Source organism: Mastigoproctus giganteus, chromosome 12 (assembly GCF_048544385.1).
Source record: "Mastigoproctus giganteus isolate SK-2022 chromosome 12, ASM4854438v1, whole genome shotgun sequence".
In the NCBI taxonomy this organism is placed as follows: domain Eukaryota; kingdom Metazoa; phylum Arthropoda; class Arachnida; order Uropygi; family Thelyphonidae; genus Mastigoproctus; species Mastigoproctus giganteus.
The window spans coordinates 35,123,717-35,137,200 of NC_143586.1; the positions used below are offsets into that span (position 1 = coordinate 35,123,717).

At 36.5% G+C, this 13,484-nt stretch overlaps 1 protein-coding gene across 2 annotated transcripts in view; it reads right to left on the reverse strand.

Annotated features, from left to right (window-relative positions):
* Positions 1-381: 381 nt before the first annotated feature.
* Positions 382-13,484, reverse strand: part of LOC150076877 (protein phosphatase 1 regulatory subunit 21) — a 371,714-nt gene continuing 358,611 nt past the window's right edge. For both annotated transcript variants that reach the window (XM_090386067.1, XM_090386066.1), the window contains 2 exons: positions 11,197-11,331; positions 382-494 (listed from right to left, as the gene is read on the reverse strand). In XM_090386067.1, the coding sequence (XP_090242193.1) occupies positions 471-494; positions 11,197-11,331 (159 nt within the window). In that variant the 3' untranslated portion in view covers positions 382-470. The remainder of the gene's footprint in view (positions 495-11,196; positions 11,332-13,484) is intronic.

The following is a 13,484-nucleotide window of genomic DNA, read 5'->3' on the forward strand; positions in this document are numbered from 1 at the left end:
AAATGACACATTCTCAGGGGTTAAGTAAATTTCTTTCTTTATTTGAAAAAACACAAGATTTGATGCCTTGTGATAGGTACAAAGATTTAAGGACATTCTTGGAATGAGATGTAAAAAATCTCCATATACAGAAGTAAAATTACATTGATGTTTCCATTAATTTAATGCCACAAGTGGAGATCCTCAAGCAGCAAATGCACAATCATGATTTACAGAAACAGTTTAAATCATAATTATATATATATAATATATTTGATTTTTTTTTTTTTTTTTTTTTTGCTGTACATCGGACAGCATTATTTCACAACAATATGTACAAGTGTTTCTTTTTAGGCACTGTCATGCTAGTTCTATAGCTAGTTCCACAAAAAAAAAAAAAAAGTCTCAGTGAAAATGGAATCTTTGTTGAGTTAAAAATACACCATAACAAGATGGAACTAATAATTTGGTCTATAGTCGAATTAGCACAACTACTTTCCCTTTTTCTTGTTACCCTGCAAAATATATATATAAAAAGAAAACATATCAATATCATCCATTTAACATCATCATTAATAAAATGACAATTAAAACAGTAGCTTAAAAATAGCATTGTGAGATTTGAACTGATAAGAGGAATTATAGCAGTGCTTCTAATTAAGGTAAAAGATGTTACATGATTTAGCTAAAAATTGTTTTAAGCAACTTACATATTTTCTGTTGAGTTTAAAGGAAGTCTATGCACAAAAGGACGATTTAAAAAAAATATGAATAATAAATCAACATCTTATAAGGATAACTGGGCAAACATAAAAATCAGTTGAGGTGGGTCAAGAGATTAAACTGGAAACATGCCAATCTCAATTTCTTGGCTAATTTCAACTGATTTTTCTGTTAAAAACTGCAATTTACAGAACAGAACTGAAGTCTTATTATTATTAGCCATGTGGTGCAAGGAAGCCTGAGGCTTATGCTATACCAGCCAAAAAAATTTTCTGAGTTACCCTGAGAGAGAGAGAGAGAGAGAGAATCACCAAGAAAGAGAAAAATGATGATATCCAAGCTCAGGACCCTAGGTGTGCCAAGCCCAACTCACCAGATGTGAGCCCCTGTGCTAGTATTCTTTTGTGTTTCTAACAAATTTTCTGCTCTTCTCTGCATCCATCCCAATAGATTCACATCCTTCCTAAAATGAGGCTTCCAGACGTATATGCATTACTCAAGATGAGGCCTAACCACCTTATACAATGGGACAATTGCTACCTTGTCTTTTCTGGCAAAATTTCTGCCCATGAATTCTCCCAGTACCTGTCTACACTGCTTAGAAAATCTTGTCAGACTGTAATAATTGTATCCCAGGACTTTTTATTTCTCCACTACCTTCAGTGCAGTACCACCCAACGGGTATGTTATTGTGAAATTACTACTTCCCATATGCAGTGCCTTGCATCCTTCAATTTTAAACAACTGCCACTTCTTGGCCCATCTGGCTAATTTTTCTGGTGTTGTTGCATACTGATTTATAACATTAACCACCCTTCCTACCTTCATATCATCCGCAAACTCGGATTTCAAACTCGATACGACTTCATAAATATTGAAAACAATAAAGGGCCCAGCACTGAGGGACTGCACTAATAACATTAGTCCAAGAACGGCAGTGCTCATTAAAAATCACTCTCTGCCTTCTGCCACTCATAAATATTGAAAACAATAAAGGGCCCAGCACTGAGGGACTGCACTAATAACATTAGTCCAAGAACGGCAGTGCTCATTAAAAATCACTCTCTGCCTTCTGCCACTCAATCATCCCTTTATCCATAGCAGTAAATTGCCTCTAATGTAACAAATTCCAATTTGTATAGCAGTCGTGGTATCAAATGCTGAAATCAAATATACCTTAAAATTATTTTATTATATCCAGTTCCTTTGTTACTGCATCCTGGAATGTAATCAGATTTCAGGATCTAATCTGAAGACAGAGAAGACTGGTCAGACAAGATTTTCCCTTACCAAATCTACCATTTAAGCATTCCTGTTGAGGTGCACCTGCATTAATCCTTTGATCACTGGAATTACAGGTCTATAATTTCTCTCTTCCTCCTTTGATTCCTTTATGAACAGTGGAGACATGCATATGCACATTTCCAATCCATAGGAATCTACCCTGAATCCAAGGATGCTTTCATAATTATGGCTAAAGGTTTATTACCTCTTCTGCTTCTTTTAATATAATTATCAGATTTTATCAGCTCCAGGTGCCTTATTTACTTTTAGCCTCAGGAGTTTCTCTTTCACTCTCCTTTCAGTTATCACAAAATCATTCAGCTCCCAGTTATAATTTGGTATAATTCTGGTGTAATATTTGAAAATTACTAATCTCATGTCGTCTGGAACCCTTTTTTGTTTTTATAGCTGTTAATTTTGAGAAACCAACCTCACATAAATATGTAGATCCAAAAGATAGCAATGTTTGTATTGCCATTTTCAATAAATCTGGGTATGCATCTTGAAGAAAAAGCCAAAATTTTTCCCAAGTAGTCTTGAAAAGAGCATGTAATGTTTCATCAGACAATAGGTCGATAAGATCTTCCTTTTGCTCAATGGTAATTTCAGGATATCAAAAGAAAAGAAATCACAAATCCAATACAACTTTTTTTTTTCTGGAGATACATAAAATCATTTGGAAAAATTCTTAATTAGCATTGTTAGGTGGGTGGCAATGATATTGATAAATTGTAAAATGTCAATATTATTGCTATTAACAAAATCAGAAAAAACGTGGGAATATTTCAGTATTATTAAGCTCAAATTCAGTTTTCCAAAGATTAAACTTCCTTTTGAAAATTTCTATTTTATCACTGATTATTAATATATTTGTTCCCTGTCCTTGAAGACTTAAATTTAAATCATTAATTTTTTCAAATATATCAGCAAGGGAACTTTTGGGATAAGAATAGTCTTTGAAGTGAATCGCAGCTCCTACACAGGTCTCTGTTTTTGACCCATCTGTGCATATGAAAGTGTGGTGTTCATATTTTTCTTTGTGTGCTGCATGTAGCTGCTGGTAGTTTGTTCTCAGGAGAGGTCCCCCCCAGGATTGAAAATGCAGGTCATATGCAAGTTGAATTATGATCTGTGCAGTCATACTAGTTATGCTGTCATACTTAAGCTCTCGGCTTAACAGTAAATCTTTTAGACAGATGTTGGCAGGTCAGTTCATTCATGGATGGGCTTGGTATAAGTTTTCCCAGAAAGATGAAAACAGAACCTCTCTATTTGGATGATCGGCGATGGATTTTATCTTGACGGCATAGTGTAATAATAAGTTCTGTCGTCTAAGTTGTAGTGAAGGTTCATCAGCTTCTGCATATAGGCTTTGTACAGGCGAAGTACCAAAAGCTCCAAGTGCTATACAGAGCGCATTGTGGTGTATGGGATCTAACCATCTCAGTACACTTGGTCTTGTGGAGTCGTAAACTTGGAAACGTACTATTGCTTCATGAAGTTTAAGAAGTGTATGTCGATCTGCACCCCAAGCTGCTGCAGAAAGAACTTTTGAGTAGGTTTAACTTCTTGATGCATGAATGTCTTAGTTGCTTCAAGAAATTTCAGTTTCTTATCTAAGAGAAACCCTAAGAAGCTTATGTTTGGTACAACTGGGTTCACATATCTGTTCAGTTTAAGTTCAGGATCAAGGTGTAAGTTTTGTTTCCTACAGAAGTATATACATGCAGTTTTTTTGTGTGGAAAACCGGAAGCCATTTGTTTGCACCCATTTACTTATTTTATTTATTGCTCCTTGTAGCTGCCGTTCTATACTTCACATATTTTGAGAGCGATAGGAAATACTGAAATCATCAACATATAAAGCAGTATCAAAAGGTTTTGATATATGTTCAGTTATGGAGTTTATTTTGATAGCAAAGAGGGTAGTAGTACTAAGCACGGACCCCTGAGGCATGCCCTCTTCTTGGGTGAAGACTTTTGAAAAAGCATTCTGCAACCTAACTTGAAATGATCTGTGGCGTAAGAAATTTTGAATATATTTATCAAGATGTCCACGTAATCCAAGGTGATATAGGTTTTGCATAATTCCATAATGCCATGCCATATCATAAGCTTTTTCTATATCAAAACAGATCATTATGTGATCTTTTCGGATAAAGGCATTCCGCACACTTCTCTAATTTGATAAGTAAATTAGTGTTAAACGATTTTTCCTGAAACCATGCTGTGCTGGATTGAGAAGGTTATTTCTGTTCAAAAACCATGTTAGACGAACATTGATAATTTTCTCCATAACTTTTCCCAGGCCAGAGAGGTCTTTCCCCGGTTTTGGGAAAGCAAGAATTATTGCACGATGCCAACTGTTTGGAATTTGGTTTTCTAGGAAGATTCTGTTATATAGTTCTAGTAATGCCATTTGGGATTGATCATTGAGGCAACTCAGAGGTGACCTGATTATGGTTTATAAGGAGACAAAGTTAGGTATTGGCATCACTGATGACATTTCATTTCTAAAAACATAGGCCAAGTTAAACTAGTTACCTTATGCTTATGACAAAATATGGGTTTATAAAAGTTTCTTGAATCACACTTCTGCTGTTGGAGGTATTGTTCTTCTGTATTGATGGGAATTATGGAATCTATGTTGATGGTTATTCTAGTTGTGTTGAGTTCAGTTGTTTTTTCTAATGCTGTTGCTGGATACTAACTTAGAACAAAGACAGGAGCTGTTAATCATATATATCTTGACATTCATTCTGCATTTGATGCCTTCTATATACCCCAACTCCTATATCTCTTAGAAAGCTACTTCAATTTCTGTGGTGTTGTTCTCTGGTTCCTAGAATCTCTCTCCTATCCAAGACGACGACTCCTGCTAAAGATCGGAACGAAGATCTTCATGTGTCATATAACTGCTGGTGTGCCTCAAAGAAGGTCCTGTCCAATGTCCTCCTATGGTAATCATGGTGCTTATTGTTGCCAACAAATGCAATTGGATCACATATGCTGACAATGTCAAACTCCTTACTAGGATATCAGCAGCTGAAACCACTCAAGAAATCAATAGGAAACTAAAGAACAGCTGACTACCTAAATGCAAATTAATCCTCTGAAATTGGCACAAATCATTTTCTCACTAAAGGGCAGACTGAGCACAGGCTCCAAGCTGCCCTTTAGTGAGAAAATGATTTTTTGCCAATTTCAGATGATTAATTTAGAACCGTGCCTTGCCTTCCAGCTCCTCAGTTCCAAGTGTTCAAACGCACAAAAATCTGGTGGTCATTTGACTACAAGCTATACTTCATGGGTCACGTTAACCTCATACATTCAAGGCTGACTTCATTAAGCTTGGGTGCCAAGCAACAGCTGCTCTACACCAACAACCCACATTTGGTAAAAAGGTATATAGTATCTCATCTATATCCAACAGCACTATATGCTTCAGAGATATGGGCCTCGGCTGCTGAATTCTGGCTGTTAAAATGGGCCAACACCAAACTTCGCCTTCACCCAGAAGATTGGAGCTTTCTCCAATCTTATATTGGAGAAAGAAGGCTGCTATTCACAACCAGAGCCAAATTTCTGGGATTACTGCTCCTGGCACATTCCACCCCCCCCCCCATCTCTGGCCTTCAGCACAGCAGACCATAACAGTACTTACCGACAGATTCCTGCCAAAGCAAATGCTGCCCAACGGTGACCTCCAAGAAGTGGTAAACAACAAAAACTCCAGAAAGGGAATCCTCACTGAACTGAAAATTTAGAACATTGCCTTCCAATAACTGGATGTATATTATGTAACATATCCATTGGTTACTGAAGGGTCTTGGGTATACAAAATCGATGCTGCCCTTCACACGTTTGCATACAATAAAGTGCTACGAAAAGGAAGTGTTATCCTCGCAACGTCTTGTCAGTTTTCCGGACATTCGCAAACCTCACTGGATTACAACTCTTGGAATATTAGATGCTTCCTGATGCTGTGTTGATGCCGACGATGTGACAAGTCCTTATATATATATATATATACACACACACTTTGTTAAATAGATGAGTGTATTTCAACCTGAAGAGGCCAACAGCCTTTTTCGTTCATTGCCTGTTTTATAATCACCTTTGTTCTTTTTAAATATTAGCCACTTTGTATACTGCTTTTGTAAATATCCTTTACTTTTTTTTATTATTATTTAAATTCATTGATCCCTGGCCTGTGGCCATGACGGGTAGGTATCAACAAACTATTTTGTACATATTATTATTATTATTGTTGCAATAAATATTTTCTCTCTCTAAGTCCAAATTTTGGATAGTTGGTTTGCAAAACTGTTGGATTTCTATCACATAGGCAACTAATTGGCATAAGTGACCTGAATAAGTATTGACGTACGAGTACTCTGGAACTACACTACTATTTTCCCAAAATGGACGAGATCCCTAGAAATCTATCAGAGATCTGCGAGTTCTCTTCCATTATTCAGGTTATTTGCTTGTTCTGGTATCTTTAAAGAGCCAAAATATGTTTTTTGAACATGTTAGGTACTGCAAATCATTTCACTTTTTAAACTGAGACACCATTCTGGAAAACACATCATGAAGGATTCCTTGAACGTACATCAATGTTACCATTGATTTAGTGATAAAGCTTTTGTAGTTTTGAAACTCCAAGTGTCTGCATTAGAATATCTTAGTTACTGTCTGTTACAAACTGACATTCTTTTGGAATATTCATGGATGCAGGCAGAACACACAAGATTCATCAAAACACACACACACACACACACACACACATATATATGTGTGTGTGTATATATATACACACACACCTTTACATCAATAACTGATGTGTTAAATGAGATCTCTGGAGTTACATTGGATGGTGTTTGGTATAATTTTCTTGAAGGCCCTGAAATTTGGATAGCAAGCAGAGAATTCCTGATGCCTGGCCATGTGTGGTATCAAAACCAAAGGAATGTATTGAACACTGGATCTTTTCAGCTTAGGAGTATTTTTATTGAATTTCTAGGATAGTATTAATCTTTTTGATCTTTTCGATTCATTTTGAAGAGCCTATATTCTCAAGGTCCTGAGAATAAAGTTCTTATAACCACTACTTATAGAATGAGAATGGAAAAGCAGTGCTTGTGGGTATTCTATATAATGTTCCCTTTAGAGGAGTGGGAGTTTTGCTTTATGTTTAAACTCCATCTTGAATCTGATTTGCTGTATATATTTTTACTTTCAACATAATAGCACCCTTTTAAAAAAAATTAGGCTTCAGGGAATCTTTCCCAAGAATCTATTCCCAAGCAAATATGAAGATTTTAGTCAACAATGGGAAGAATGAATTTCTCATGCCCAATCATTGCACATAGAATGAATCCAGAAACTCCTCTGCTGAAAGGTCAGCGAAGTCTAAATCTCATCTTCTCTGTACATCCTGCTAAATTTATGTAGAAAACTTATTCCAGCTCAGATACAGAATTACATAGCAAAATTCAAAAAGCACTGCCCTTAGTTTATTTGGGCACTATACAGGGTAATAAATTTGAAAATTTTTCACTTTTACAATTCAATAACTTAATTTTTGTCATATGTAAAAAGCATCTTATTCAATTATATTCACTCTCTATCTTTTGGTATGTTTGTGAAGTGAGTTTAACTGTATTAGTATTAGTATTAGTAACGGCCGCATGGTGCAAGAAAGCCTATGGCTTATGCTGCACCAGCCAAAAAAAAAAAAAAAAAAATCCGAACAAAACAATGATAAAAACAAAAAAAAAATAAATAAATAAATAACTAAATAATAATAATTAATAAATAAAAAAAAATAAAATAAAAAATAAATAAAAAGGAAATTAAACCTATCATCCTATGTGCTTCCCTTACCCGAAAGTACTATCCAGATGCCCTTTGAATTTCCCCAAACTGTCGGCCTCTACCACCCATGAAGGCAACTTATTCCAGTAATTTATAACTCGCTGGCTAAAATAGAACTTCCTGCAATCCAATCTAAACATTTCCCCCCGTAACTTGAATTTATGTCCCCTAGTTCTAGTATCATTTATAATCTTGAAAATTTTGTCCTCATTCATTTTACTGATGCCTCTCAGAGCCTTAAACACCTCAATCAAATCTCCTCTAAGGTGTCTAGTTTCCAAACTCTGCAACCCACATATTCAAAGTCTTTCTTCATAAGGACGCCCTTTTGCCGATCTCACCAGGCGAGTTACCCTTCTTTGCACCCTTTCAAGAAGCTCGATGTCTTTCTTCAGGTGCGGTCTCCATACTTGAACACAGTATTCCAAGTGTGGTCTAACATAAGCCTTATATAATGGGATTATCACGTCCCTATCTCTACTTGCAAAAGTTCGACAGATCATCGATAGGACACCATGGGCCTTCCTTGCAACCTGTTTACAATGCTCAGAGAATTTCATGTCTGACCGTATCGTAACACCCAAGTCCCTTTCCTCCAGTACTGGCTTTAGTTGAACTCCACCAAGTGAATAAGTTTTTTTGGGATTACTGTTTCCCAGGTGTAATACCTTACACTTTGTTGGATTAAAGCACAGCTGCCATTTTTCTGACCATTCCTGAAGTCTATCTAGGTCTCTCTGAAGAAGCTCAGCTTGACAGTGATCATTAACTACTCTCCCAATTTTAACATCATCTGCAAATTTAGACATCACGCCCTCTATCCCTTCATCAATGTCGTTTATGAAAATTAAAAACAACAGTGGTCCTAATACTGATCCTTGGGGAACCCCACTTCTTACATCAACCCAATCTGAGGAATAGCCATTTATCACAACCCTCTGCCTCCTGCCCTGAAGCCATCCTTCTATCCATCTAAGGATTTTCCCAGTGATTCCAACCTGTTCCAGCTTATAAAGCAACCGCTCATGTGGGACTGAGTCAAAAGCTTTGCTGAAATCTAAATAAACAATGTCGAAATTATTCCCTAAATCCAGCTCGTGAGTGACCCTTTCGAAATAGCGAACCAGATTTGTTAAACATGATTTTCCCTTTACGAAACCATGCTGAGTATCCTTGAGAATTTCAATTCGATCCAAATGATCCTGAATTCCACCCTTGATCATTGCCTCCATGATTTTCCCTACTACTGAAGTCAGACTGACAGGTCGATAATTTCCAACTTCACTTTTAGAGCCACCCTTATGTATGGGAGATACATTTGCACTTTTCCAATCCAAGGGAATCTCCCCAGAGTCTAATGATGCTCGCATAATTAGCCTCAATGGTTCAATGCACTCGCTTGCCGCCTCTCTTAAGATTATAGGGTATATTCCATCAACTCCAGGAGCCTTACTGGTCTGTAGGCTCGAAAGTTTTTTCATTAAATAATCTTGCGAAATTTCAATATCATTAATTACATATTTTTTAACTTCGCTCCCACAATTTCCCTTTGTCACAAAAGGCTTTTCATTTGTAAATATCGATGCAAAATAACTGTTGAGTTCATCTGCAACGGCAGCTGGTGTATTTATTACTATCCCCTTTCCCTTACATAAAGGTCCGATCTGGTTTGTCCTGCTCTTCTTGGCATTTATATATGTGAAGAATTCTTTATCCCCCCTCTTTGCTCTGTTTGCTAGTGATTTCTCATAAACTGCCTTTGCCTGTCGAACCTTTTCTGTGGCTCTATTACACATCACCTTGTAGCTGTTATAGGCTTCAGTACTTTTTATTGTTCTGTAACCTTTCCATGCCACCTTTTTCTGCTCAAGTAATGCGGCAACTTCACTAGTCATCCAACTTGGAACCCTCCTCGTGGAGTATTTTTTTAATGGTATATATGCATTCAAGGCATCTGTGATTAATGTTTTAAAAGCGTACCACAGTTCAATTGTATTCATTCTCTGCGCGATATCTACCCAGTTAATAGAGGCCATGTAGTACCTTAAGGCATCGTAATTTCCTTTTCTGAAATTAAAACCCATTCCTTTGCCTTTTACTTCTGCTACCTCTCTCGTCATCATCCACCGTAGAACTCCGTGATCACTTCCTGCTACTGGTTCCTCTACTGTCAGCCCTGTTATGTCATCTGATTCATGTGTGATGATGAGGTCTAGGATATTCTTTTCTCTAGTATTTTCCCTGACATGTTGATACAAATAACAGTCATCTAGGTGATTTAAAAATTTTGTTCCCCATGTCGAGTTTCCTTCCCATTTACTCCAATCAATTAGAGGCAGATTGAAATCACCCATAATAAGGCATTGATGCTTACTTGCCCATTCCATTTACATGTAGAGGCTTTTGTCATAATCTTCACAATCACCTGGTCTGTAGATTACTCCTACTCGCATTATACCTTTGTTTCCAACTATCTCACACCATACAGACTCTATACTAGCATGTGAAACGTCTGAATCCGGGAAAGCTATCGTCGCACTCAGGCTGCTTCTGATAAGAAGCATTACCCAGTATGCTGTCATCCAAGAGATAGCACAAGAGATACAACATTTTTTTTAAATGAAATCAAATTCTCCCATGTACCTGTGCCCAACAATATTCTGTAACTAGTTATATAGTATTTTTTGTTTTCATTTCAATATACTATGAATTATGAGACATTAATTTTTTGTCTAGCTTTCAACAAATGCCAGGCAAGGAAAAGTGTTTTTTTTTTGAGCAATTCCCATATGAAGTCTGAGATGCTAGCAAGAGATGTAATCTTGCCATAGAGCTTTAGTTTCACTAGTTAAATGCGAACAACTGACAAAAATACAGATGTTTGCATTATTTCTGCCAGATGCCATGTGATTATTTGTTTCAGTCAATGACCTTGAAAATTTTAAAAAATACAATGAACAATAAAAATTTTCTTTGTTACTACTGTTTTCTCTCATTTATTTTGGTTCAATATTTTTTAGTTTTGAGTTTAACAAATCATAATTAATAGATGATCATTTTTCAATTCTGTAAAAGGAAAAGGGGCATCATACAGATACCACAGTACCTTTGTTAAATTGAGGACATTTAACAAAGATGCTAATGTGACATTTCACAAAGTATAGTGGAAGGTCAAAGCTACACCCTTGGCATTATTCACAGATAATGCTGACGGTGCAGGTAGGTACTATAGCAAAGACACACACACACACAATATTTTTTTACTAAATAAAAACATTCAATATTTTTAAATAAAGGTCATTTATTTGTGTTACTTTAAAGAAATCATACCTTGTTAGTTCCAGCCTGCCGTAAAGCATCAATTTCATCTTTCTGTGAAGTTAACTTATCATTCATATTAGCAAGATGTTCACTCATCATACTTAACTGGTCCTCATAATTTTTAACAGTTGTTTTCAAATCTTCCTATAAATTCAGGGGTAAAAAAAATAAAATAAAAAAATAAATATATATAATATAATCATTAATTCATAAAAATCACACACATTTCATATCATAAAGGGTTATGGGTGGAAATCATACCACTACTATACAAACTTTGATACCAAGCAGTCAAAGTTTTTGCACACTCCTACATGAAGAATTACTATTCTGGCTGAATCTCTACTCATCACAGTAAAGAACACATTTTTTTACTATTCAGGAATAGTAAAAAAAATGGCAGCTCTGCTTTAATCCAGCAAAGTGCAAGGTATTGCACCTGGGGAACAGCAACCCCAAAATAACATACAACTGACGGAGTTGAACTAAAGCCAGTATTGAAGGAAAGGGACTTGGGTATTGAGATATGGTCAGACAAGAAGTTCTCCGAGCATTGTGGACTGGTTGCAAGGAAGGTCCATGGTGTCCTATTGATGATTTATCGAACAATTGCGGGTAGAGATAATGCCATCATAATTCCATTATATAAGGCTATTGTTAGACCACACTTGGAATACTGTGTTCAAGTATAGAGACTGCACCTAAAGAAAGGTGCAGTCTCCATACTTGTGCTTCTTGAAAGGGTCCAAAGACGTGTAACTCGCTTGGTGAGATCGGAAAAAGGGCATCCACATGAGGAAAGACTTCGAATGTGGACTGCAGAGCTTGGAAACGAGGCACTTTAGAGGAGACTTGATTGAGGTGTTTAAGGCTCTGAGAGGCATAAGCAAAATGAATAAGAACGAAATTTTCATAGTTATAAATGATTCTAGAACAAGGGGCCATAATTTCAATTTTTGGGGGAAGATGTTTAGCCTGGATTGTAGGAAGTTTTATTTTAGCCAGTGAGTTATAAATTACTGGAATAAGTTACCTACATGGGTGGTAAATGCTGAATTTGAAGAAATTCAAAGATCAGCTGAATAATTACCTACGAGAGGAATGAAACGCATAGGCTGTCTATTTCCTTTTCTCTTATTATTTTTATTATTATTATTATTAATTTTATTTATTTTTGTTTTGTTTTTTTATTATTATTTTTTTTGGCTGGTGCAGCATAAGTCTTGAAGCAATTAACCACCTGCTGGCTAAATGCAACTTTCCGCACATCTATTCTACGATTGTCTTTCTGAATTTGAATTTATGTCCCCTCAGGTTCATAATCTGAGCAAGCAGAAGAATCCCATCAGAATTCAGTGTGCTCAACCCATTCAAGGCCTTAACACCTCAATCAGGTCACTTCGCAGGTGTATCTGATTGAGGTGCTTAGTCTCCAGCAGCTGCAATTTGCAGAACTTAAGCCTTTCTTGGTAAGAGAACTCCTTTGTTCCCCTCACCAATCTTGTTGCCCTTCTCTGTACACGGTCAAGCAACTCTACATCCTTCCTAAAATGAGGCCTCCAGACCTGTACACAGTACTCAAGGCATGGCCTGACCATTGCCTTATACAAAAGGAATAATCACCTTTTCTCTGCTAACAAAATTCCTGTATATCATTGACACTACCCCATGACCTGCTCTGGCACCCTGTCTGCATTGCTCAGAAAACTTCATATCTGACTGCACAATCGCTCCCAGGTCTTTTTCATTTTCTACCATCCTAAATGTAGCACCACACAGCTGATACATTCCTCTGGGGTTACTTCTACGCATATACAGTACTTTGCATTTGTCAATGTTAAACTTCAGTTACCACTTCTCAGCCCATCTGTCCAAGTTTTCTAGATCCTGTTGCTGTAGCACAACTGCTGTAGATGTCTCTATCGTTGAAATCTTTCCTGATTTCAGTCCAAACACAGTCAATCCATTCATTTATCATTATTGGATCTGCAGATAGAGATTCTCCACTAATTTTAGCATAAACAGTGTTATGTCGGTTTGTAAATCAATTCAGCAAGCCGTTTTTACACACAAAATTTTGTCGCATTCAAATTGTTTAGAAATTTTTTTCACTTGAGCCTTCTATTGAAATGGACCATCTATTGAAAATCCAGCACTTTGTGTGGTGAACCATTGAAGCAATGCTTCCTCAACGTTTGTAACTTCTCACTTTCTAATTTTTTTTTTTTTTTTTTGTTACGTTCTTTTCCAGTGCCGATATGTAATCATCTTTATTCTTCCACAAAGTTGATACACTT